Source organism: Cebus imitator, unplaced genomic scaffold, assembly GCF_001604975.1.
Source record: "Cebus imitator isolate Cc_AM_T3 unplaced genomic scaffold, Cebus_imitator-1.0 Scaffold419, whole genome shotgun sequence".
In the NCBI taxonomy this organism is placed as follows: Eukaryota; Metazoa; Chordata; class Mammalia; order Primates; family Cebidae; genus Cebus; species Cebus imitator.
The window spans coordinates 1313120-1339941 of NW_016107734.1; the positions used below are offsets into that span (position 1 = coordinate 1313120).

At 44.5% G+C, this 26822-nt stretch overlaps 1 protein-coding gene and 1 long non-coding RNA gene across 8 annotated transcripts in view; both read left to right on the forward strand.

Moving 5' to 3' along the window:
- The window catches only part of LOC119468379, an 18703-nt gene extending 3275 nt beyond the window's left edge, over positions 1-15428 (forward strand). The window contains exons 2-4 of the long non-coding RNA XR_005197049.1: positions 5276-5277; positions 9080-9091; positions 15416-15428. This is a non-coding gene — a long non-coding RNA (uncharacterized LOC119468379). The remainder of the gene's footprint in view (positions 1-5275; positions 5278-9079; positions 9092-15415) is intronic.
- The window catches only part of CALN1 (calneuron 1), a 623445-nt gene that overhangs the window by 122106 nt on the left and 474517 nt on the right, over positions 1-26822 (forward strand). For 5 of the 7 annotated variants that reach the window (XM_017509722.2, XM_017509721.2, XM_037731770.1 and 2 more), the window contains one exon: positions 20835-20959. In XM_017509722.2, coding sequence (XP_017365211.1) covers positions 20835-20959 — 125 coding nt within the window. Of the gene's footprint in view, positions 1-8874; positions 8880-14106; positions 14129-20834; positions 20960-26822 lie in introns of those variants that run through there. The other 2 variants (XM_037731772.1, XM_037731773.1) reach the window with 2 other exon arrangements.

Here is a 26822-nt window from a genome sequence, read left to right on the forward strand (position 1 = left end):
GAGATTTTCATGCCTCAGCCTCTTGAGTAGCTGGCACTACATGTGCTTGCCATCACGCCCAGCTAATTTTTTGTATTTTTAGTAGAGATGGGGTTTCATCATGTTGGCCAAGCTGGTCTTGAACTCCTGACCTCAGGTGATCTGCCTGCCTCAGCCTCCCAAAGTGCTGGGATTACAGCACCGAGCCACTGTGGTGAGCCACCACACCCGACCGAATTGTAAACTTTCTAAGTCCCTGTCTTGATTGGATTTTGACTGGGTGTAAATTAATTTTTCCTGTGTGGTTCAGACAACTTGCCCCACTGTCAGCTCGTGTCTGAGACGCTGATGTGCGGCTTAACATCAGCATGATCACCATTCATGAAAACGTTGTTTGTTCTTTTCCTAGGGCTTTCGGTGCTTTCTCTTTAATTCTGAGGTTCTGAAATTTTATGAGGTTCTGGCTCTTTGTGGGTCTTTTCATTTATCCTGTAAGCAGTTGATAGGCATTTTCAGTCTGAAACTTCGTCTCATCTGCCCTGGGAATTTCTCTTCTATTATTTCCTCTCTGTGGTCTCTGTCCTCTTGTTCTGAAGTGCGTCTGCAATAATTCACTGTGTATACAATTTGAATTTTCTTATTTCATCAGTTTTTTTTAACTTTCTTAAATTCCTGATCTCAGACTGTTCTTTTTTTTTGAAGCAGACTCTCAGCTCTCCCGAAGCATTACATTAAAATTCTTTCGAGGTCTCTTCTTTTCTAGAATCATCCTTGCTGTCTCCAGGGTCACCTTTGCTGTCCTGCTTGTGGGTGACGTTGGTTTTCTTCAAGTGTCTGGCAGTCCTTGTTGGGCCATTGGCGTTTCTGAAGGTGATTGTCCAGTAAGAGGCAGGTTTTAGCAGCAGCCTTTCTCCCTGAGTGACACCAATGCCGCAGACCCTTTTATAGCGGTAGGGTATGTGGACGAGCAGGTTTCATTTTAGGGTTCAAGACTGGGAAGGGGTGAACGGGATGCCTCACGTAAATGCCAGGGGAGCAAGGCCTGGCTCTGGGGGTCAGCCTCAGATCTACCTCCTCAGGCAGATCACTGCTTGCTTTTTTTTTTTTTTTTGAGAGACAGTCTTTTTTTTTGAATACATATTTTATTGTGTTTTAGATTTTGGGGTACATGTGAAGAACGTGCAAGATTGTTGCATAGGTACACACATGGCAGTGTGATTTGCTGCCTTCCTCCCCATCACCTGTATCTGGCATTTCTCCCCATGCTATCTCTCCCCAACTCCCCACCCCCTGCTGTCCCTCCACTAGTTCCCCCCAACAGACCCCAGTGTGTGATGCTCCCCTCCCTGTGTCCATGTGTTCTCATTGTTCAACACCCACCTGTGAGTGAGGACGTGCTGTTTGATTTTCTGTTCTTGTGTCAGTTTGCTGAGAATGATGGTTTCCAGGTTCATCCATGTCCCTACAAAGGACACGAACTCATCGTTTTTGATGGCTGCATAGTATTCCATGGTGTATATGTGCCACATTTTCCCTGTCCAGTCTATCATCGATGGGCATTTGGGTTGATTCTAGGTCTTTGCTATTGTAAAGTGTGCTGCAATGGACATTCGTGTGCATGTGTCCTTATGGTAGAACGATTTATAATCCTTTGGATATATACCCAGTAATGGGATTGCTGGGTCAAATGGAATTTCTATCTCTAGGTCCTTGAGGAATGGCCACACTGTCTTCCACAATGGTTGAACTAATTTACACTCCCACCAAAAGTGTAAAAGTGTTCCTATTTCTCCACATCCTCTCCAGCATCTGTTGGAGAGACAAAGTCTTGCTCTGTCGCCCAGGCTGGAGTGCAGTGGTACAATCACAGCTCACCGCAACCTTTGCCTGCTGGGTTCCAGCGATTCTCCTGCCTCAGCCTCCCGAGTAGCTGGGACTACAGGCATGTGCCACTATGCCTGGCTAATTTTGCATTTTTAGTAGAGATGGAATTTTCACCATGCTGGCCAGGAGGGTCTCCAGCTCCTGACCTCCAGTGATCCAGCCGCCTCAGCCTCCCAAAGTGTTGGATTCCATGTGTGAGCCACTGCGCCCGGCCTGCTTGCTTTTAAGAGGATCTTTTTCTAGGGAAACCCAACAAGCTGATGCAAGTGAAGGGCTTTAATCAGTCACCTCCGGCCCACCCCGTCTCCAGTGCAGATCATAGCACTGCCGACAGGGCTGCACGCTGCGGGCCTCGGTGCTGCTTCCTCCACCCAGCTTGCATGCTTTCAGCCTGGCTTCCCTCTGCCCAGTCACACCCGTGAACATGGATGAATTCATTCCTGCCCTCCAGGAATCTGCCAGAGTTTCTGGGCCGATGACAGTCTTCCCCTGATATATCAGCCCCAAAACTGGCAGATCCCTGGAGGGGAAATACATATCTATACATATATATAAGTATATACACACATGGGTATATATATGTGTATGTGTCTGTGTGTATATGTGTGTATATATATGTATATACATATCTATACATATATATAATTTTTTTTTTTTTTTTTTTCCATTGATTCTCTCTCTGTCACCCATGCTGGAGTGCAGTGGCCAGATCTCTGCTTACTGCAATCTCCACCTCCCGGGTTCAAGCAATTCTCCTGCCTCAGCCTCCCAAGTAGCTAGGATTACAGGTGTGCACCACCACGCTGGGCTAATCTTTGTGTTTTCTGGTAGAGATGAGGTTTCGCCATGTTGGCCAGGCTGATCTCAAACTCCTGACCTCAAGTGATCCACCTGCCTTGGCCTCCCAAAGTGCTGGGATTACAGGCGTGAGCCACTGTGCCTAGCTATAAATATAATTAAACAAATACAGTTTATACTTAAATATAATAAACAACCATGTTTATGCATTTATTCCATTTTGTTCGTCTGTATCATGATCGTAACGGAATTTTAGGACAGAGGAGTGTGTTCAGTTTTCCCACTTTAAATATTTTCTAGAGTTAGTGGTATATTATAAAGATTTTCCGATGTCGTTAAAATTTTCGTAAGCGTCACTGATCCACAACATACTCTGATATGAATGGACTTTGCTTATTGATTCCTGTATTTTTAGCTTTTTTTTTTTTCTTGTTTTCATCTTTCTTCTTCTTCGTTTTTTTTTCACTTTAAATACAATACAATGCCTTTTCTTGGTACACAAATCTTTGACTACATCTCTGGACAGACTTAAAATAAAACAGAGTTAAGGGGTCAAAGGGCCAGAACCATTTTTTTTTTTTCAGATTTGTGATGCCAAATGGCCGAATTGCTTTCTCTGAACTGTTGTTCGAACTGCTATGAAGTATCAGCCCCAGTACATTCTCACCAGCATGTTAAAAGCAACTTGAAACAAAAACCTTCCTGCATTGAAAAGGCAATAACAAGGTCAGGCATGGTGGCTCAGTCCTGTAATTCCGGCACTTCCGGAGGTCGAGGCAGGAGGATCCCTTGAACCCAGGAGTTTGGGACCAGTTTGGGTAACACAGCAAGACCTCAGCCTCTCTCTCTTTTTCTTTTTCAAGGTAGATAATAGCATCTCTGAAAACATTGCATTTCTTTGGTTACTTGTGAGATCAAGCATTGTTTGTGCATACTTTATTAATTTTGGTCTTTCCAGTTTTGTGAATTGTCTGATCGCACAGTCTCTGCGTTCCCTGTTTGCCTGTTACCTTTACTTATGCTATTTATAATGTTTAGAAGTTTATACTTTTACACTGGCAAGGCAATTCATCTTTTCCTTGTAATTTCTTTGGTTTTACTTAAACTCTGAATGTCTCTTAACTATGAAAGATGAGTTAAATATCTATATGTATTTCACTCTAGGCTTTTTATTTTTATTTGTTTAGTTTTCTCCTTTTAAATGGCCTCTTATTTTGTTCATGTCTTACAGCATTAAGTAGAATTTCTAGGGCAATGTTGTGTAATAGTGGAGGTAATGGGCCTCTTGCATTTTTCGTGTGTTTTATGGTAATGTCTTTAAAATGATTTTCAAAGGGGAGCGCAAATAAGGTATTCTTTCAGGGCATAAGAAGAAAAGGAGGAAATTATCCTTTACTGATTATCTACCGTAGAGAATGATCCTGCCGCCTTCAATTGCCCATGTGCGCTCTGGCCTGGTGTGAAGTGTTTAAGAAAAGGAGAGCATCTCACACTGAAGTGGCTCCTTCCAGTGACTTGTGACACTGGTGCCTGGCTAGGGGGACTGTATGAGTCTGTTTTCAAGCTGCTGATAAAGACATACCCGAGACTGGGCAATTTGCAGAAGAAAGGGGTTTAGTTGGACTTACAGTTCTACGTGGCCGGGGAGGCCTCACAATCATGGTGGAAGGTGAGGAGGAGGAAGTCACGTCTTACGTGGGTGGTGGCAGGCGAAAAGAGACTTTGTGCAGGGAAACACCCCTTTTTTTTTTTTTTTTTTTTTTTTTTTTAAATCATCAGATCTCGAGAGACTCATAGTTCAATCCCTTCCCATCAGGTTCCTCCCATAACACATGGGAATTTAAGATGAGATTTTTGGTGGGGACACAGCCAAACCATATCAGGGATTTACAGATTATATTAATCTGCTTCAACTAGACTAATAGATAATGGGCAAGAGGGTTTACAGAATGTCTACGGAAAAACCCCAGCTTTTGATTATGCTGATCTAGCAGGCCCAAGTGGACCCCAAGACAGTGATCAAGCTGGCATTTTCTTTGCTCCCAAAAGAAGCCCTTTATTAGTTACTCTATGAGTTATAACACTGAGGAGTTCATCAGATTGGACAGAAGTTGGCCAAAACGATTAAAACACTTCCAAAAGACAGTTTAAACTGTAGATCTGTATTCATTGTTGCTGGCCTGCATCTTTGACATGAGTTGGGGGAAATGGCTGCTGGTGGCTTCTGTGCCATGATCAAGTGTGCGTCTTATTTCAGGGCAGAGTTCTTAAAAGAACTGTGTCAGGGCTGGGCATGGTGGCTCATGCCTGTAATCCAAGCACTTTGGAGGCCAAGGCGGGTGGATCACCTGAGGTCGGGAGTTCAAGACCAGCCTCACCAACATGGTGAAACCCCATCTTTTTTTTTTTTTTTTTAAAAGGAATTATCAAATGCAAATAAGAGTCGCACGCTTTCTGTCATAAACAGTCAAGTGATCCACATTTTCTGGTCTTTTCTGGGATGGCGGGATGTTGTTAGCCATACACGCTTAAAGATGATATTTTAACAAAGACTGAGGAAATCACTGCATCTAAAAGGAACCTCATGCCATGGAAAGAACATTTTTGAAAACAGATGTTTTTGGAAATGTTTCAACCATTATGTGATTTTGTAGCTTAAAAAATAAATGATGGTGAGTGCACTATCTACAAACTCTACTCTGTAAAGTTCAAAAATCTGGAAACAACTTTGTCAGCTGTGTAAGAAACTTCCAAATGAAGAGATCAAGGAGTTTCAGACTCATTTGTTAAAAATATGAAAATGTAACTGCTTTCAGTTTGCAAAATCGTTCGTTGATGTTAGGGAAGATGAAACTTTACCAGCCAAATGTCAGCAAAACCTTGGCATGCTTGTCAGAGGGAATTGAAGAATGAATGTTACAATTTTGTAAATACTGCCAGTGACATTTTTTCTTCCATTTGGATCTGTGTGTCTCTGACGGAGGTGTATTTTCGGTTATGGCAGACATGAAAATCAAGTCTGGAAATAAACTCAACTCCAAACCAGATCTTCAAATCACTGTATAACAAAGTGCTAAGTCAAGGTTTTCAGTAAGTGTGAATAATATTAAATCATATCGTTTTCACTAAAAAAAAAATCCAATTTCTCTCTCTTGAGAGCAAAATTATTCATTTAACCAGTGCTTTAAAATTTATTAGTCTGGAGTTGCATGTAGAATTCTCATATTTCAGAATGTTGTCTATTTATGTTTTCTATATTTGTTTTAATAAGCTTGTCAGAATTGTTTATTGCTTTTGTTTTGGAGAACTAGCTCTTTTCAGTTTATCTGTTTTCTAATTCACTGCTTTCATTATTTCCTTTTTTTCTATTTTCTTAATTTATTTTGTTTTTATATTTTAACTAAGAAGTCAGCATTGAGGACTTAATTTTTTTTTCCTCTTTGAGATAAAGAGAACATTTAAATAACAAATGTTTTTTCTGAATGCTCCTTTACATTTATAAGTATTGTTTTTGTTATTTTAAAAAATAAATATTGTTTCCATTTTCGTTACTTTAAAGACAGCCTGTAATTATAACTTTAAACATTGACCTAGGAAATATTGAGGGGAATATATTAACATTTTCAATTTTGGCTTCTATTTTTTTTTTTTTTTTTTTTTTAGACACAGTCTTGCTCTGTCGGCCAGGCTGGGGTGCAGTGGAGCAATCTCAGCTTACTACAACTTCTGCCTCCCATGTTCAAGCAGTTCTCCTGCCTCAGCCTACTGAGTAGCTGGGATTACAGGCAAAAGCCCGTGATCTGCCCACCTCGGCCTCCCAAAATTCTGGGATTTGAGGATGTCTTTAAAGACTACAACAATCTTTAAAAATCTGTTTTTATTTATTGATTACGTTTTAAGAGACAGAGTCTTGCTCTGTTGCCCAGGCTGCAGTGCAGTGGCAAGATCTTGCTCTCTGCAGCCTTGACCTCTTGGGCTGAAACACCCCCCGTACCTCAGTCTCCCAAGTAGCTGAGATTACAGGTGCACACCAGCACACCAGGCTAATTTCTAGATTTTTTGTAGAGATGGGGTTTTGCTGTGTTGCCCAGGCAGGTCTTGAACTCTTGGCCTCAGGTTATCCTCCTGCCTCAGCCTCCCAAAGTGTGGGGATTACGGGTGTGAGCCACTGTGCCCCGCCAGTTTTTCTTTATATTTAAATTATTTTTACTTTACAGTGCTATGATATGGTACATTGAAGTTTATGACTAATATACTATCATTTTGAATTTTACCCTTAAACATAAAATAACCTTCATCATCCTTCACTTGTGCTTCACTGTACTTCAGGGTTTTTTAGTTTGAATTGTTTGAAGTGAGAATATTTCCTCATCGTTTGCTTTGTAAACTTCTCTTCTCATTTTAATTTAAGGGACTCTTTCAGGCAGCGGCAGGAGGTGGAGAGAGTGTTTCTGTGGCTGCTGTGGCCGAATCTTCAGAAGCCATTATTATTCTGAAGGAAACTGAGTCTTATTTTGTTTTTCTTTTGTGGGTATGCTCTGTCGCCCAGGCTGGAGTGCAGTGGCATGGTCTTAGCTCACTGCAGCCTCCGCCTCCCAGGTTCAGGTGATCCTCCTGCCTTAGCCTCCTGAGTAGCTGGGATTACAGGTGTGCACCACGATGCCTGGTTAATTTTTGTATTTTTAGTAGAGATGGGGTTTCGCCATGTTGGCCAGGCTGGCCTCAAACTCCTGACATTGAGTGATCCACCTGCCTTGGCCTTCCAGAGTGCTGGGATTGTAGGTGTGAGCTACTGCTCCCAGCTGGTAACCTGTATTTTCTACCTGGATGCTCAGAGTGTTTCTCCTTACCCTTGAAGTTCAAAAATGTCACCTGGAGATCTGCCTCTGTCATTTTCCTAAGCTAACATGGGTGCTTTTTCTGCTATCAACATAGAAATGCAGAATCAAATAGAAAATATTCAACTTCCCCTTCCACTGGTCATCTGCCTTTCTGCTCTGCCTGGTACGGCTTGATGTTTGCAAACTACGTTTCCAGATTCCCTGGCAATAGGCATCTGACTGATTTGGCCAAAGGGAGACACCAACAGGAAATGAAAAGGTGGGAAAAGAGAGAGGCTGGGGTACTTTTCCCATCTCCGTCCGCTCTTGACAGACGTCTCCAGCAGTGCCCGTCTCTCTTTGTGGTTCTTGCTTTGAATCTTGGGGGAGCAAAGGTTTTCCTCTCTCGTTCTAGTTCCTCTTGGGCAGCCCTACCGTGGTGTGGTGCTGGATGCTTTCAGGAAACTCAACTTTGAGGCTCTGATAAAACCACCCTCTTCCCATGTCCTTCCAGACTAGGGGTGGGAGCACGTGTCTGCCGTTGCCAGTCCCTGTAAAGGGTCTCCGTTTGCACGTTTCTGCCGTTGCCAATTCCCGTGAAGGGTCTCCGTTTGGCTTTTCCACACCTGCAGTAGCTTAGTAGGTAGCTGTTGTAAATCCTCCTGTTGAACTGCTTGATATAGTCTCTGTTTTCCTGGCTAAGCTCTGAGGAATAAAATCCGTTTGAAAAGAGAGGAAGGAAGGGGAAACTCAGAGCCCTGGGAGACCAGCATAGGAGAGCGCACTACTGAGCGACGGGAACCTCCCTGCCCCCGGAAAGCTCTGGTGATGGGGTTTTCATGTTCGTGCAGAGACAAAAGATGTGGTCTTGGACTGGTACAGGCAGGAAATAGGAAATGAGACTCCCATTTCCCAGCCCCCTGGAATTCATGGACTAAATGTTTGTGTTCCCCAAAAGTCATATGTTGAAATTCTATTTTTTCTTTTTCTTTTTTTTGAGACGGAGTCCTGCTCTGTCACACAGGCTGGAGTGCAGTGTAGCGATCTCATCTCACTGTAACCTCTGCCTCCCAGGTTCAAGTGATTCTCTCGCCTCAGCCTCTCGAGTAGCTGGGACTACAGGCATGCACCACCATGGTTAATTTTTGTAGTTTTTAGTAGAGACAGGGTTTTACCATGTTGGCCAGGCTGGTCTCAAACTCCTGACCTCAAGTGCTCCATCCGCCTCGGCCTCCCAAAGTGCTGGGATTACAGGTGTGAGCCACCACGCCTGACGATATGTTGAAATTCTCATCGCCAGTGTGTTGGTATTAGCAGATAGGGCCTTTGAGCAGTAATTAGGTCATGATGGAGTGGCCCAAGCACCTCTCGAAGGCCCTATCTGCTAATGAGCAGGAGGTGGAGGCCTCATCTGCTAATGAGGTGGAATCCTCATGAACGTCCCCTTGTAAGGGAACAAAAAGACCAGAGCTCTCACTGCTGTCCACCTCATGGGGACACAATGAGAAGGCCGCCTGTAGACCAGGAAGAGGGTTTGTATCAAGAATTCAATCAAGCTAGCACCCTGATTTTGGCCTTCCAGGCTTGAGAACCATGAGAAATAAATGTTTGTTGTTTAGGCCACACATTCTATTATATTAGGTTGGCATAAGAGTAATTGTGTTTTTGCCATTAAAAGTAGTGGTTGGTGCAAGAGTAATGGCAGTAACTGCAATTACTGTTGCACAACCTGATAACAACTTGAACAGACAAAGACACCCTCCTCCTGTAAGTGGGAACTAGATTCCGCCTCACCACTGGCCTAGCAAAGTAGCAGCGATGCTTATTTCTTCCCAGAGCAAAGGCTGCAAAAGAGAGAGGCTACAGTAACAATCCAAACTCTAAGCAAGTGTTCCAGGGGATGTGCAGTCCAAATGTACGCTACCTGTGTGGTGCAGGCTTCTAAGTTAAGGAATTAATGTAATGACTGGTTCTCAACTGGTGAGACGCCGTGTGTGATGGATGGGATCTCTATGAACTTGGGCCTCCAAAGGGAAAGGCATCACTTATTGCAAAGGCTTCTGGGGTTCCTCCCCTCGACAAATGACAGGCCACACCGGGAAACAGTTTGCTACTAGGAAGATCAGAGTAACACAAAAAGAGGATTAGTGCCTTCAGAAATGGAGATAAGAGAATGACATTCTGAAGAAAAATATGAAATAAGTCAGTTAGAAATGGTTAAGAGGGCCGGGCGTGGTGGCTCACGCCTGTAATCCCAGCACTTTGGGATGCTAAGGAGGGCAGATCACTTGAGGTCAGGAGTTTGAGACCAGCCTGGCCAATGTGGTGAAATCCTGTCTCTACTAAAAACACAAAAATTAGCCAGGTGTCGTGGTGCATACCTGTAATCCCAGCTACTTCCTGAACTTGGGAGACGGAGGTTACAGTGAGCCCAGATTGCACCACTGCACTCCAGCCTGGGTGACGAAGTGAGACTCTGTCTCTCAAAAAAAAATAATGTTTAAAAGGTAAAAGAAAGTATAAGAATCATAATGAAAGATTTATACTCAGCGAAAAGTAAGAGGTGTGTTTATAAAAGAAAGTAAACTGCTGGAAATGGAAACTAAAGTCATTTAAATGAAAAATTCAGTAGACAGGTTCAACCCAGATTCAGTAAACACTGAAAAAAGAAATAGTAAATTTGCAAATAATTTGAGGAGATTACTTCTAAGATACACAGCAAAGTAAAAATGTGAGCAATTAAAAAAAGAGTTTAAGGAACACGGAAAATACTATAATGTATCAGTCAAGATTCAGTTCAAGAACCAGTAACCCCTCTGGGTATTTTAAGCAGGAAGGGATTTAATAGAAGGGATTTGATGCTTGAATGACTGTTCAAGAGTTGAAGGAGTGGATTGTAGGTGGTGGTCCAGAACGACTTCCAGAATAATTCAAAGTCAGCTCCCCAGGAGAGCTGCTGCCACTGAGGCTGCCACTGCAGTATGTGGTTCCTGCAACATTCCCCTGACTTCCCAGAGTTGGGAGCAGGGTCCCCTAGAGCTGTGATCCGGGGATTCAGAAGCTGTTGCTGCCACCACCGTAGCTGCCTTGTCACAGCCAGGAAGCTGGAGAGTAAACAATGGAATGTTGCTGCACTGCAGGAGAATGTCATGTTTTCGTGTCTTCTCTTCTGTGGAAACAGTGAAAACATGGCAAGAACACAGCCAATGACATGCTGGCACCAGCTCATCCTGGCTTGTGAGAGCCCATTTTTAAATTTTAAGGGATTTTGTGAGGTGATTGTTAAATACTTTTTTTTTTTTTTTTTTTTTTTTGGTGTGGGTTTTTTTTTTTTTTTTTTTTTTTTTTTTTTTTTTTTTTTTTTTGGAGACAGGGTCTCGTTTTGTTACCCAGGCTGGAGTACAGGGGTGTCATCATACTGCAGCCTTGAGCTCCTGCGCTCAAGCCTTCCTCCCACCTCAGCCCCCAGAGTACCCAGGACTACGGGCACACACCACTATGCCCAGCTAATTGTTTTATTTTTTTGTAGAGATGAGGTCTTGCCGTGTTGCCCAGGCTGCTCTAGAACTCCTGGCTCCCACCTTGGCATCCCAAAGTGCTGGGATTATAGGTGTGAGCCACCACACTCAGTCTAGGCATTCATTCTTAAAAATGGAATATAAGCTTACAATGAAATAAATTATATTAGAAATCAAGGTAATCAATGTTCAAAACTCATCGCTAATCATTTTGCTACATTTTACCATTATCTGTGACTCCGTGGTGAATTTAGTCTGTCGTGTCTAAATTAGAGAGACTGCATGGCTGCACGCTGGGACACTGCTGCAAAGCTCTTTCCAAATTCATATTTAGTGGCTTCATGTGGGGAGCTTGGAATAGGCCCTGGTGGGAATATTTACATCATGAAAATGGAAAATGCTACAAGTCGAAAGTGTTTCTTTTTGAGACCCTGTGCTAAACATTTACCAGCATACCACTCCGCCTAAGAGCTTTTGACTACTGGAACTAATTTTTATCACAAATCCTAGTAGCAAGAGAGTCTGGAAGACAGTTATTAGCTTCCCAGCTTCCTCAGTCAGATGAACTATGAATAGGTTTTGGGGGAACCAGGCAAGAGAATCCCACTTGAACCAAGAGGTCCAACGTACACCTAATAAGGGCTTGCAAAAGAATAAAGAGATTTGGGGAGCACCTCTATCTGAAAATATAATGACTTAGAATTGTCCAGAATGAGTATGAGCAGGTTAACAGCAAGTATACCTGTAGATTTCTCATCAGCAACAAAACATTTTCTGAGTGCTAAGGAAATCATTAATTTATAATTCTCTACTAGGTTAACCTTCATAATTCAGATGAAGTTGAAATAAAGACTTTTTAAGACAAAGACTCAGAAAGCTTGCCATTTATAGCCCGTTGTTTACATTTACACTTTTCTTCATTGACAAAGAAACTGGACCTGGAACAGAAGAATAACCTGCAAGAGGCAATGATGACCAGAAAATTGGCAAATTTGTGGAAAAGTTTAGATAAGCGTCGGTTGTAATGCTGAGTAATTTTGGGGGAAACGGGGTTAAAAATAAGACTGAAATTAGACGCTGGACAATAACATAGAAGAATAAAGCAATGCAAAAATTATAAGCAACACAATAGATAAAGGTGAAAAGCACACTCATAGTAGAAGAAATTGAATGACCAAAAACCATATAAAAAGGTGCTTAAGCTAGCAGTCAAGGAAATCCAATTAAAAATGAAACAGTCTGTTAATACCACGTTCTAGCAAGGCTGCTGGGGAAATAGACACACTCCTAGACTAATGGTGGATCTGTAAATTGTCACAGTCACTAAGGTGGTTTTAAAATATATCTAAAAATTATTTGATCCTCCATTTTTCAAAAGGTGGAGCCTAATTCCCTTGCCGCTAAGTGTGGGCTGTGTTTGGTGACTCAGTTCTAATGAATACAGTGTGGCAGGAGTGATGGTGTGTGATTTCCAAGACCAAGTCATAAGAGCTCCTGCACCGTCTCTTGGATCACTTGCCTGGGGTGACCCAACTCCCCTGTCATAAGGAGGAGGAGCCCCGTGGAGAGGCCCACAAGAAAGTGGGACCTTTTGTGAACAGCCACGTGAGTGTGCCATCTTGGAAGTGGATCCTCCAGCCCTGGTCAGGCCTTCTGATGATGGTGGCCCCAGTCCATGTCTCGACTGAAATCAAAGGAGACTTTTTTGAGCAAGAGCCACCCAGCTAAGCAGCTCCTGATTCTGACCCACAGAACCTGTGAGACAATAAATATTTGTTATTTTAAGCCACAAAATTCAGGGGTATAATTTGTTATGTATCAATAAGTAACTAACCCACTTTGGAGTGCAATTTCACTACATCCAATAAAGGTAAAGATCTGCATACTCAACAGCCAGGTCATATTTTACCCAGGTATGCAGTTCAGAGAAATCCCTGCAGATACATACAAATGGACACACGTGGGGATGTTCACTGCGGCACACTTCTCCATCAGTTGTGTAATTTACACCACTGGGTATTCATACAATGGAAACTGTTGGGCAGTTAAAAATTAATTAATGAGGTGTATGTGTGTGGATTTAGATGGATCCCAGAGATCCAATATAGAGTGAACCATGCAGGTTGCAAAAGCATATGGGTGGTGTGATATCATTTATGTAAATTTAAAGATAGACACAGCAGTACTACAATATTTTTTATACAGTTACATCAAAATGTGGACAAATTTAAAAGCATGGACAGGAAAGCTATGTTCCACCTCCAGAACGGAGCTGTCACTGTGGAGGGAGGGAAGTGAAGGAATAGAGTAGGTGGTAAGGGCTTCAGTGTAACATGTTATTTCTTTAAAAAAAAAAATCTAAGCAAAGAAGTCAAAACATCATTAAATCTGGGGTGGTGAGTACATGGGTGCATTATGTCATTTGCTAAAATTTCTGTTTCTTTGAAATATTCCTTATTCCATTAATGCAGATTTTCGCTCTGCCACTGCTTTTGGATTTCCCCTTTGTTTGCAGATGCCTGCGCCTTTTCCAAGGCTGCTGACCTCTCAGCTTGTTGCCTTTTTTGTCTTGATGTCTCTTCTTCTCACGCTGACATTGCTTTATGAGTTTGCATTCCTATTTCATAGCCACCTTGCTGATAACTTGAGGGCATAAAACAGAAGTTTGTAAAATTGTCCTCTCTTGTATTATGACATTGTGAGCAGTAGGGTTTTGCTCTACTTCTTCTTGAAAGTTCTTCCTTCTCTAATGATGCAGGACTTTTACACAGACCCCTCCATTAGTGTTTTTGCTTACTCATTTTGTCTGATTTGAAATCGCTGCAAACCCAGTGTTTGCCAACTGGCATGCCCCTGCAGGATTTTTAACAAGGGAACAAAACTGTTTTATAAGCGCTTAGCCAAATGTCCAGTGTCTAGCTGGCCTTTGTTGACAGCATCTTTGCTGGAGTAAGAGGAGATCTTCTTGTCCCCACCATGTAGCTCTTGGTCTGAGAGGAGGAGATATATATTTCTGGGTTATTTGAGGCCTTCTGCAGTTTTCCCTTACTCAGAAGCAATGCATGAAAAATCCCAGTCTTCCTAGGTTGTTACTCCTGGGTCCCTCTGGCCAACACCTGTGACTTGCAGGTGATTTCCCATCTTCATGTGCAGGTTCTGGGTCTCAGACCTTCCATTCCTTGCCACCTTGCATACTGGGAGTGATGATCCGTGAGTAGCTAGAGGAAGGAAGTTGCTTCACAGTGGTGGGAGGGACGGTGGTGGGATTTGACCCTGGCTGCTTTAACAAAGCAGTCCCAACACAGTCAGAAGGGTGGTTACCTGCTGTCAGGGTTGGCTGTCCCTGCGTCCCTGAAATAGAAGAGCATTTGGGTAGATAAAAATCTCTCCTTATCCCTTTACTATCTGACTGTTTTATTCTGTCTCTGACTTCAAGGCTGCACCACTGATTATTGATTATTGTAATCCTAACTGTACTGATTTTATGAAAGCTTCTTCCATACCCTGGCCCTGGTGTTGCTGAGAATATCATTATTTGGGTGTGCCTTCATGATTGTTTTTATAGGAATTTGGCAAAGTATCAGGGCTGGCTAGGCTCTGTAACTTTTAGCATGCAAGATCAATATTGCCCCTTATGTGTCTAGTCATTGGAGGACGCGGATTGCTGTCAAGTCTGCAAGAGATGCCACGTACATCTCCAGCACTCTACAGAGAGATCAAGAATCAATTGCAGCCTTTCAACTTCTTTCAGAAGTCCATCTAAGACTTTTAAGAAGTCTTAAGCTCTTTGAAAAAGTTTCAGGGACAAGTTAAGATGCGTTTCTCCAAATGTTTTTCTTCCTCTCTCTGTGGTTCGTTACCACAAATCTATACAACATAAATGAAATACTCTAGAGCTGTGCTTTTGAAGCTATTTGCGAGGAAGGACCAGTTTTAATTTTTTTTTTCTTTTTTAGTTTCAGTCTTTTGTAGACTAATACTTTTAAAAAAAATACAGTAAGTGCCGGGCACAGTGGCTCATGCTGTTAATCCCAGCACTTTGGGAGGCCTGGGGGGGGTGGATCATGAGGTCAAGAGATCGAGATCATCCTGACCAACATGGTGAAACCCTATCTCTACTAAAAATGTGGGATAAGACTGATGTCCCAGCTTGGAGACAGTTAAAAGAATGAATTCTTTCTTACTCTGCATGTTCATTCCATGTAGGCGTATTTATTCTGTTCATTATTGGATGAGACCCACCCACACTGGGGAGGAGAACCTGCTTTCCTCTGGCTACCCATTAAAAAGCTAATGTCATCCACACTCACAGACACATCCAGAATCACGTTCAACCAGATATCTGAGCACCCCGTGGCCCAGTCAAGTTGACACGTAAATTGACCATCACAAAAGGGCATCATTTCAAGTTTACAGTAAATGAGTCTTTTCAGTTTATCTATTAAATTAATTTTTTTAGAGACAACTTCTCCCTCTGTTGCCCAGGCTGGAGGGCAGTGGCAAGATCATAGTTCATTGCAGCCTCAAATTTCTGGGCTCAAGTGATCCTCCTGTCTCGGCCCCCTCAGTAGCAGGGACTACAGGCATGCACCACCATGCCTGACTAATTGTTAGAATTTTGCTATAGAGACACAGTCTCGCCATGTTGCCCAGACTGGTCTTTAACTCGTAGCTACAAGTGATCTTCCAGCATCAGCCTCCCAAAATGCTGAGATTACAGGTGTTGGCCACCACAGACGGCCTCTTCAGTATATTACTCTGCCAAGAAATGTACCAGTTCCTTGACCCAATTAACGGGAACCATCCCTTTTGGTTTTAACCTCTCAATATCTTTTCTTTGATATGACCATTTAGCCAGCCTCCCTGCACCCAGGAAATGGGTTATTCTTCAGCTCTGGCACTTTCCATTCAGGTAACCCCCTCTGCCTGACATAGCCAGAGCTTGCTGACACCATTCAGCACTGGAACCCACTGGTGCTTTGCTGCCCACACCGGACCCCTCGGCACGGTGGTTGACATGCCTGCCGGCCTCTCCCGGAGGCTTGCCCTTCGTCAGGTCTTACCGACCTTCCTTTGTAATGCAGCATGTAACCCAGGCATCAGTCGAATTCACCCATGACTTCCTGTAGCCCCTGCACCCTGCTTCATGTAACCCTTAGCCGATAAGGACTGGTGATACTCCTTGAGCAGATGCCTGCTGCTAAGTACAGTGCTTTCCAGGTCTTATCTTTTTAGAGTCAGAGTCTTGCTCTGTCACTCAGGCTGGAGAGCAGTGGTGTGAAAATAACCCACTGAAGTCTCAAATTACTGTGCTCAAGTGATCCCCCCACTTCAGTATCCCGAGTTGCTATGACTACGTGTGTGTGCCACCATGCTCAGCTAAAATTTTTTTTTTGTCTGTGTAGAGACAGGGTCTCGCTCTGTTGCCCAGGCTGGTCTGGAATTCCTGACATCAAGTGATCCTCCTGCCTTGGCCTCCCAAAGTGCTGTAATTACAGATGTGAGCCAGCATGCCTGGCCCTTTATCTTATTTAATATTTACAACAGTACTATTCTATCCAGTATGTATTAAACCCCCAGTTTTACAGAAGAGGAGACAGGCTTGCAGAGGTTAAGTAACTAACTTCGCTGGCTAATATGGGCAGAGGTAGGATTCAAATCTAATGCTATTTTTTGACTAGAAAGTGCTGATTCTTTTAAAATTTATGTTATTTTTATTTATTTTTTTGAGGCAGAGTCTCCTTCTGTCACCCAGGCTGGAGTGCAGTGTCACGACCTTGGCTCACTGCAACCTCTGCCTCTTGTGTTCAAGCAATTGTCTTGCCTCAGCCTTCCAAGTAGCTGGGATTACAGGCACCCACCGCCATACCTGGCTAATTTTTGTATTTTCAGTAGAGACTGTATTTTACCATGTTAGCCAGGGTGGTCTCAAACTCCTGACCTTGGGTGATCCACCTGCCTCAGCCTCCCTAAGTGCTGGTATTACAGGAATGAACCACCGCACCCAGCCAATTCTTAGCCATGAAAGCACTCTGCCCATCTTAGTTCCTTAGACTGGCTAATTTATAAGCAGCAGAAATTCACTGCGTACAGTTCTAGAGGTTGGAAAGTCCAAGATCAAGACACCTATCAATTTTGTGTCTGGCGAGGGCTGTTCTCTGCTTCTAAGGTGCTGCCTTGTTGCTGCGGTTTGCCATGGTGGAAGGCAGAGGGACAAAAGGGCCTTGGGTAGTTCCTGCCACCCTTTTGTAAGGGTATTAATCCCATCCATGAGGGAGGAGCCCTCATGGCCCTAATCAGCTTCTACAGGCCCCATCTCTTAATACTATCACATTAGAGTCTTAGGTTCCAGTGTATGCATTACTGGGGGACACCTTTATTCAGACCATTTCACGGCCTTATGTAAAATACAGAAAGTCTTTTCATGACAGTCACTAATATATTTCATGATGAGTGAAACTGCTGTTGAGATATTTATTTCTTTTTGTTGGTTGCCCTCTATAGTAGGATCCATCTTCAAGCTTTATTTCCAGGAGGTTTGTCTTCGCTATGAACTTGTATATTTCTCTTCCCTTAGCCAAGGAGAGAGTCTCAAAGCTTGGGTTTCCCTAGGCAGCTTGGAGTGAAATTTAGTCCCTAATTGCAGCAGCTGTTTTTAGCTTACTTAGGATAATGTTCCTCCCTTTCTTGAACATGACTTTATATATCTATATGGATGGTTCAATTGCACGTGTTTTCTTTCCCACTAGACTTTGAGCTTTTTGGATGCAGAGACTAAATGAACTGAATGTGTACCTAATTTTGTAAGCTGCCTTTTTTCAGAAGCAAATTATGTTGGTATATCAAGTGGGATTCAGTTGTGACCAGTTTTCTCTGCAAAGCACTCAACATTTATTCTGTGGCTGAACTGGGGCGTGGGTTGGGTGTGCTTGCTTGAGTATAATATCCTTATTATGACTGTAAAATTTTGTGTAGTGAATCCAGAGCTGCAGACAACCAGGTAGAAGGTGACAGCAGGAAGATACTTACAAAATGCTGAGAAACTGTAGAGTGATGCACGGTGGAACGGAAGGAATGCTTTTCGTACCGACCTCAGTGGGTCTTGCTCCAGGTAGCAGATTGGATAAGAACAGAGCAGGTGTCTTTCCATACCGATAAAGACTTAAACATTGGTTAAGATAACAGCTGGTGAGGCTCATCATCTAGCAAGTTAGATAAGATCAGGGCAGGTGTGTTCTCATGATTATGGAAAACATCAGTTAAGATTGTAGCTGGTGGAGCTCACCGGCTGTGGGACCGGTGCCGAGGGAGAGGCACCCATGAAGTGTTATTCAGAGTTGACGTCTCATTTTCTGGACCATAGATGTCTCAGTCTGTTTTGTGTTGCTGTAACAGAATACCTGAGACTGGGTTGTTTATAAAAAGCAAAGATTTCTTCCTTACAGCTCTGCAGGCTGGCAAGTCCAAGGGCAAAGGTACTTTATCTTTCAGGGGCCTTCTTGCTGTGTCATCCTGTAGCAGAAGAGGAACAGAGCGTGAGTATTAGAATGAAGGAGACAGAGAAGGGGAAGGGGCTGAACTCATCCTTTTTGTTGTTGCTGAGACGCTCCTGCTGCCCAGGCTGGAGAGCAATGGTTCAGCTCACTGCAACCTCTGTCTCCTGGGTTCAAGCAAGTCTCCTGCCTCAGTTTCCCTGAGTAGCTGGGATTATAGGCATGCACTACCACGCCTGGCTAATTTTTTGTGTTTTTAGTAGAGATGGAGTTTCACCATGTTGGCCAGGCTGGTCTTGAACTCCTGCCTCAGGTAATGCACCTGCCTCAGCCTCCAAAAGTGCTGGGATTACAGGCGTGAGCCACCACTTATGGCTCAACTCATCCTTTATCAGGATCTCACTCCTGTGACAGGTCCTACGCTGCAGTAACAGCATTAATTCTGTCCTCATGACCTAATCACCTCTTATAGGTCCCAGCTCAACATTGTGACATTGGGGTTAAGTTTCCAACACACAAAATTTGGGGGAGACATTCACTATATGGCAGTGGGTATCAGTCCGTGTTCAAATGACCGTGACACGCAGCCCCAAGGAATCAGGATTGGCTTTAAGGAAAAGATAAGAGGAGCATATATTCATACATGCGATTCTCCCTTTTAAAGCTTTTTGGTCTGACAATTGACTTGGAGAAAAAAGGAGGTGGTCATTGAAGTATTCTTCCAGAGAAAGATTCTTGTGTTCCATTTAAATTTAAGGATAGATTTGGGAACGTCTGACCCTGAACTAGCTGAAGATGGACCCTTATAATTGGCAAATGCACGTACCCTTTGTAATTAGCACCCTCCCATTCGCAATTGTCCTGTGGGTGTGTGTGTTGTTAGCCATGGAGAGAGTTAAGGGCGGGGGTTGGGTGTTGCAAGCTGACAGTTGGCTCTCGTCTCGGCCATGTGTCCGTTTTACTTTTTGGGGTCCTGAGCATTTGGGAGAGTTGTCCCAGTTGTTGTGATGAGCGAAAAGCACCTTTGATAGAAATAGAGAAACCAGGAAGTGTAGCCTACTTTGTAGGAAGATAATGAATTCATTTTTAGACATTTTGAGTTTGAAATGAGGGCTTGACATCCGGGTGGAAATGTCTGGCGCTTGGCTGGGGCTGCTTCATGGAAATAGCATGTAGGAGGCTTGAGTTCTAGAACTGCTTCTGTCACTAACTGGCTTTGTGCTCTGCTGAAACCTGTTAACTCTCAGGGCTTTGGCAGGTCAGAGGCTGCCCAGTTCACCTTCCTGGAGCTCCGACACCGAGGTGTTCTCCACCCACTCTTTGTGATGGACTCCCTGTGCTTCCTGCCTGTTGGCCCTAATTCTGCTCAGGGGTTTATCAATCCTCTTAGTCCCCTTTGCTAGATGAGGAAGCAGAATGTGACGTGTTCAGCGTCTCGTTCAAAGTCACAGAGAGCCTCACTGGACGAGCTGGGCCAGGAGCCGTGCTCTTCCTGCTTCGGAGAGGATCGTCTTCCTCCCTGCCTTTCCTCTTCCATTCTCCTCCATTGTCTTTGCTGCCCTTTCATCTCACATCTCTTTTGCCTTAGCCTGGAGCTTCCAGTCAGCCTTGCGTTAATGGAAACTTCTCAGCCTCACTGGTGACCGCCTGGGTGCGGGAGCTTTGTTATATTGGTCTAAAAGGATGCGTTCACGTTGAGGGTGCTGGAAGCAGCTTCACTGTGGGGCACCTGAAGGCAGCAATCCCCTCTCCAGCGGGGCAGGTGATTAGCATTTTGGAAGGCGTGTGCTCTCGCACCACTCAAGTAAGCAACACCTGCGTCTCAACCAGGCTTGGAGAGCTGCTTCTTGGGATGCAGATCACCGCATGGACTCAGAGCTTGCGCATTTTCTACCTGTTGTAAGTGCGGTGTGACTGCGACGCCTGTATTATCTGGGAGAAATGAGACACTTGGATCTCTGCTTGACCACAGCCGAGGCATCTAGTCCCTGGGCATCCCGACACCTCTGGGATTCTCCGCCCTTCCTTACAAGCATCAAGTGAGAATTTATCAGGCCCAGGAAAGGAGCCAAGGACATTGCTATTTGCATGTAGTTTGATGGGGATGTGGTGTGCCATGATTAACACGGACAGCATGGTTCAAATTCATAATTAAATGGGGAAAATGAAGTAAGATGGACAGAGAAGGAATGGGAAGAACCTGAGTTCCTTTGGAAATTGCTCAGGTCATTGGGACCCCGGAAATACCCTGACTTTCCCTCTAGAAATGTTATTGTTATTTTTAAAATGACACTGGCCATCTGAAAATCTTCTTTTCCTCTCCCCTGTTGTCTCTTGGGCAGGGAAAAGATGCCGTTCCACCATGTGACCGCTGGCTTGTTGTACAAGGGGAATTACCTCAACCGATCGCTCTCTGCGGGCAGTGACAGCGAACAGCTGGCGAATATCTCCGTGGAGGAGCTCGATGGTAAGGAGGCCACCCTGTCTGGGGGCTGTGTCCCGACCCAGGGAGGCTACTGTGGCTACTGTGAAACTGAGTTGAAAGTCCTGGGCTCTGGCCACTCCTTGGCAGCTGTGGCCAAGTGTAATCATGACGTGATAGGAAACAGTTCAGAGACGAAATTTTGCCCAAGTGGCTTTTTAGTGTGTGTACGTGTGCAGGACAGTCCTGTTAGCCTGAACAATCTGTGGTGGATATTTTGATGTCCTTGGATATTGACTGGGGGGAGAGCCTTCACCTCTCTTAAAATGTGTTTTCCAATTTCCGGAGTCTTTATTACCAGTGGAATTGTCTGGTTTCTATGCTGTCGCTGACAATGGGGTCCATCTGCAGGGGAGGTTTAAGCCCTGTTAATGGCTGTTGCTTGACTTCTGGCCATGGTGCTTTGAATCCTGCCCAGATCAGAATCGTCTGGAAGCTCCATCTAGGTGGCAGTGGATAGCAATTATTTTAATTGCCTCTGTTCCTTCACAACATGGCATAGCCCTGCGTGTTCAAGGCAGGGATGAGGGACGGACATAAACCTGGGAACACGATGACTAAATTCATCCTGGGACAGTGTCACGTTGCATCTTGCATAAGGCAGTCTTCTAGCTGAAAAAACAATTAAAAATAGGAAAAACAAGTTTGTTTGTTGTTTGGTTTTTCCCGGAATAGAGAATTAGGTTGATTTAGGCTGATGCGTTTTTACTGCACCTGCTGAGGTCAGACCCGAATCCATTTTCCCTAGTGTTTCTGAATGCTTTAAATATAAATATATAAAATAATACCGTTTTAAAGCACAAAGTTTAGATTTACTTTCTCAAGAAGTCAAAATTACCCCAGATGGCCCACGTATTTGCTTTCAAGTGTCATGGTTCAAATCAATGTGCTTTGTAGGTGCACATTAGGGAGCCTTGTTTCTCCCAAAAAGAGGGCGGAGGACATTTGGCTCTGATGTAGCAAAGCCAAACTCGCTTTACAACAGGCAGGAGGTGAGGGAGGCGAAGGGGACAGGCCACAGAATAGCCTCTCCTTCTCCCGTCCGTTTGCCTGTGCACTTATTTAAATGCTTGCTTGTTCACATGCATGAGAAGGGAGGCAGCAGAGGATGTGGGCCCCGCGGGCTGGGTCTAAGCAGAGTCTGGGGGACGTTTGAAGAAGTGTGGGTGATGGGTGCCGAGTTAAGATTTCCAGGGATAGCAGCGGCTCACTGTGATCTGGACAGACTGGTGGCCTGAGAGGACAGCAGCGACCCTTGTGTCTTCTGGTCTGCGGTTGAGCATAAGGTGTGCTGGTGTAGGACTCAGAAGCAGGAGATTGAGCACATCTCCAAAGTGAGCCCACGCTGGCGACCACAAATCAGGCTGAGGCTGCACTTGGTGGTGCCTTGGTCTGTTCATGCTGCCATAGCAAAGCACCGTAGACCAGGTGGCTCCTAAAGAACAGACGTTTGTTTCTTGCAGTGCGGGAGGCTGGGATGGGTAGGATCAAGGTGCCAGGAGATTTGATGTCTGCGGAGGGCCACTTTCTGATTCATACATTTCACCTTCTTGCTGTGTCCTCATATGGTGGAGGGGGTGCATAAGTTCTTTTGGGACTTTAGTATGTAAAGGCACTGTGTCAGTGTGCTTTGTGTTGCTATAGCAACATAGTACAGACTGGGTGATTTATACAGAGAAGAAGTACATTTGGCTGATGGTTCTGAAGACCGGGAAGTCCAAGTGCATGGCACTGATACCCAGTGAGGGCCTTCATGCTGTTTCATTCCATGGCAGAAGGGGGAAGATGAGAGAGGGTAAAAGCGAGAGCAAGAGAGGACCTAATGCACTTTTTTTTTTTTTTTTGAGGTGGAGTCTTGCTCTTGTCACCCAGGCTGGAGTGCAGTGGTAGGATCTCAGCTCACTGCAACCTCCACCTCCCAGGTTCAAGCTTCTCCTGCCTCAGCCTCCTGAGTAGCTGGGATTACAGGCACCCACCACTGCACCCGAATAATTTTTTTTTACTTTTAGTAGAGATGAGGTTTTGCCATGTTGACCAGGCTGGTCTTGAACTCCTGACCTCAGGTGATCCACCCGCCTCAGCCTCCTGAAGTGCTGAGATTACATGCGTGAGCCATCGTGCCTGGCCCAAACTCACGTTTATAACAATCCACTCTCTGGGTAATGAACTCCCCACTGAGATAATGACATTAATCCATTCATGAGGGCAGATCTTTCATAAAATAATCACCTCTTAACCATCCCACCTCTTAGCACTGTCATAATGCCAATTAAATGTCCATGTGGGGTTTGGAAGGGGCATTCAAATGATAGTAGACACTAACCCCGTTTGTGAGGGCTCTGCCTTCCTAATCACCTCCTGGAAGACCTCACTCCCTAATGACATCACGTTGGTGATGAGGTTTCCACATATGCGTTTTGGGAGGACCCAAACATTCAGCTTGCAGCAGGTACGTTTGGGAGGAGAAGCCGGGGTCAGGCTTTTCCGACCTCTGGGAGGCTTCACACTGAATGGACATTATTAGGGCAGGTGGTGCATTCCTGTGGGCTGGATGCTTGCTTGTGTTTGAGTAGATCCCTCAGGCTCAGTCATCAGTTAGCAGGAGGGACTGGGAGTGGCCCTGGCTGTGAGAACCGAGCAACACTCTCTGTATGTTTTGGGCAATTCTTTAAGAGGTTAAAAGTCACTAACCACATGGAGTTTGGAAATCATCTGCGGCTTTCTGTGTTCTCTCTGCTTCCTCCTTCCCACCTTTGCCATGAGTGATCGGGAGATGATTTCTCTGTGACTTTCAGTGCAATGGCTTTTTTTTTTTTCACTGTTAAGTTCCAGCTCTGCTAAGGCAATTGCTCAGTCCACTGTGGGGGCTCATGACTTTTCAAGAGGGCTGTGGCTGGGTTCCAGCCCTCCCCTCCCAACCTGGGTATCCTTCTGAAATGCCCTCCACTTTCTTGGACAAACAGAAAAAGCACAAAAACTTGCTATTTTGACCAGGCAAAGGCAGCTTGAGAAAAACTGAAATGCCGTTTTTCAGTGTGTAGATTAGCGGGAGTGATTCTAAGAGCCCCCCAAGCCCAGATTGGCAGCCTGAGCACTGGCCGCCTTGGGGTAGCTTACCGAGTGGAGACCGGCTGGTGAAGATGCTGTGTTTGTCCCTCAGGAGGGTCACCCAGCCTCTCAGCCTGGGGAAGGGCCATTTATTTTCTGACGGAAGATTCATTCTGCGTATTTATTTAGTTTTTGCCGAGGTGAACACTTGAGTTATGACTGCTCCTGCTTTATTACAAGCATCTCAGGGCTCCGGGCCGGACAGTGCAGATGTGTTCTGAGTTTAGAGCAGGCATGCAGGCTCTGGAAACCAGCTGGCTTGAATCGACTCAGGTGACTACGGACGGGTCTCGGGGAAGCCAGTTTCCAGGGCACTGTTGGCTTGCTGTTCTCTCGGGCAGCCTCGTGGCAAGGTGACCCTAAAGTTCTGCTGGTTGGGGCCACCCATTTATCCTCAGAGGACAGGCGGTGTTGCACAGGGAGTTGATGCGTTGGACACTGATGGCCGCTGCAGCATCCTTGGCGGTCTGGCTGCCTTGAGCATCATCATTAGTTGGGTACTGTCCTTACCTGCTCTCTACCTCCCATCCTGCAGCCTCCGCAGCCTTCTGCTTGTAAATGGCTACAGGTTTCCCCACCTGTTCGTGTTTATCACCAGTCATGGAAAATGCCTTTCCTTCAGTGGAAGGGCCAGTGGTGCACACTTCATGAGTGGTTATCCTCTGAAAACAGGCATGAAGAGGACCACGTGCCATGCCGGTCATTTTCACCTGCAGTTCACTTCTGGGAAGTCCCTGTCTCTTCTCTTTAAACAAAGCTCAGGAGGGAAAAATGCGAACCTGCATCAAGATGACCAGGTTAAAGTTGGGAATCACCCAACCAATCAAACTCAGCAAAGGTGGATTAATGGAGACATTCATTCATTCATTCATTCATCCATCCATTTTCATTCATTATTTAAAGGGATGTTTAGTAGGTAGAGGAGGAGATGCTTTCTAGGTAGTAGAGGAAAATCATAATATTCATAGTCTGTTTCCAAGGGGCTTACATCTATCTGGGAAGGTTATGCATATGCCAGATTTATTAGCAATACCTTATACCTTTAGAGTACATTATATGGGATTTTATTAGATATATGCGTTATGATTGTTGAAAAATAGTTTTCCCAATGCTATTTATTGAATAATCTCATGCTGCTGTCTTTTTTTTTTTTTTGAGACAGTGTCTCGCTCTGTCACCCAGGCTGGAGTGCAGTGGCGTGATCTTTACTCACTATAACCTCCACCTCCCAAGTTCAGGCAATTGTCCTGCCTCAGCCTACCAAGGATGACAGACATGTGCCACCCTGCCCGACTAATTTTTGTATTTTTAGTAGAGACGAGTTTCACCATGTTAGCCAGGCTGGTATCGACCTTCTCACCTCAAATGATCTGCCTGCTTTGGCCTCACAAAGTGCTGGGATTACAGTCGTAAGTCACTGTGCTTGGCCTTGAAATGCTATCTTAATATTAAACTAAATCTGCCTCCATATGATGTTCATTTATTTTCCTTAATATATAATGTTCCATTGTATATAAATATATCTTAATTTATTTTCCTATTTTATTCTCAATGGATATTTGGGTTGTTTGCAGTTTGGAGCTATTAGGAAATAGCTGTTTTCCAGTTTGTGAAAATCTCTTCTGTTTCTGGTCATAAATTATTATATATATTCATAAAAAAATCTTTTTCTCCAAGTCTTCCAGATGATGGTACGTTTCTTTGGCATGAAAATTTTAAAAAATATAATTTATATTGCTTTTTTTTCTATTATGCTTCGTGACTCAACATTATGAAGTTTTTTTGTAGGCTCAGTATTTGTCAGTAAACGGTTTGAAAAGAACCTAGCCTTGGCCAGGCGCAGTGGCTCATGCCTGTACTCCCAGCACTTTGGAGGCTGAGGCGGGAAGATCACTTGAGCCCAGGAGTTTGAGACCAGCGTGGGCAACATAGGGAGACCCTGTCTCTACAAAAAATCAGCTGGGCGTGGTGGCGCTTGCCTGTAGTCCCTGCCACTTGGGAGGCAGAGGTGGCAGGATCGCATGTGCCCAGGAGTTTGAGGCTGCTGTGAGCTATGATTATACCACTGCATTTGCACTTGAGTCTGGGTAACAAAGAAAGACCCTGTCTCCAGGGAAAAAAGGAAAAAGAATCTTGCTGTCTTCACTTTATCCCAAACCTGAGATACTATCCCCTTTTTATCCCTAGGCTGGTGAGAGATTGATACGCATGCCCCCTCCAGTTTGCAGAAGACATTCACATAGCCAGTGGCTCTGGGCAGAGGTGGGGTCTGGATAGCCCCTCCTGCTGTCTCCGCCACAGAATTCTCCATCCGTGTGGCTCGTTCCGCCCCTCTCCCCTCCTTCCCATCCCCAAACTCTTCTTGTACACTCAGTCATCCTAGGAACATTCTGGCTTTCCCCTGCACTGTACAAATAACCCAGGATGGGACCGTACCAACCATGGCTGTAGTTAACTGTGCTCCCCATACGAGCGTAAGAAAGGGTGCTGCCGAAGTGGGGCTGGGCTGAGGAATAGATCCCCGTGGAAAACAGTTGCTGTGAAGTGGGGAGCGACCGCCTGCATGCTTCGCTGTCAGTGTACTGTGGTGAGTCAGTCTTCCTCCCGTCGGTGCCACTGTGGTTCCAAATGTGGGTGGAAATTGTGTCTCTCCAATTTCATTGGTGGGGCAATTAGCAAAAATTCCCAGCAAAAATTCACGTGTGCCTGTCTCAAAATTAATATTTCATTTTCTTTCTTT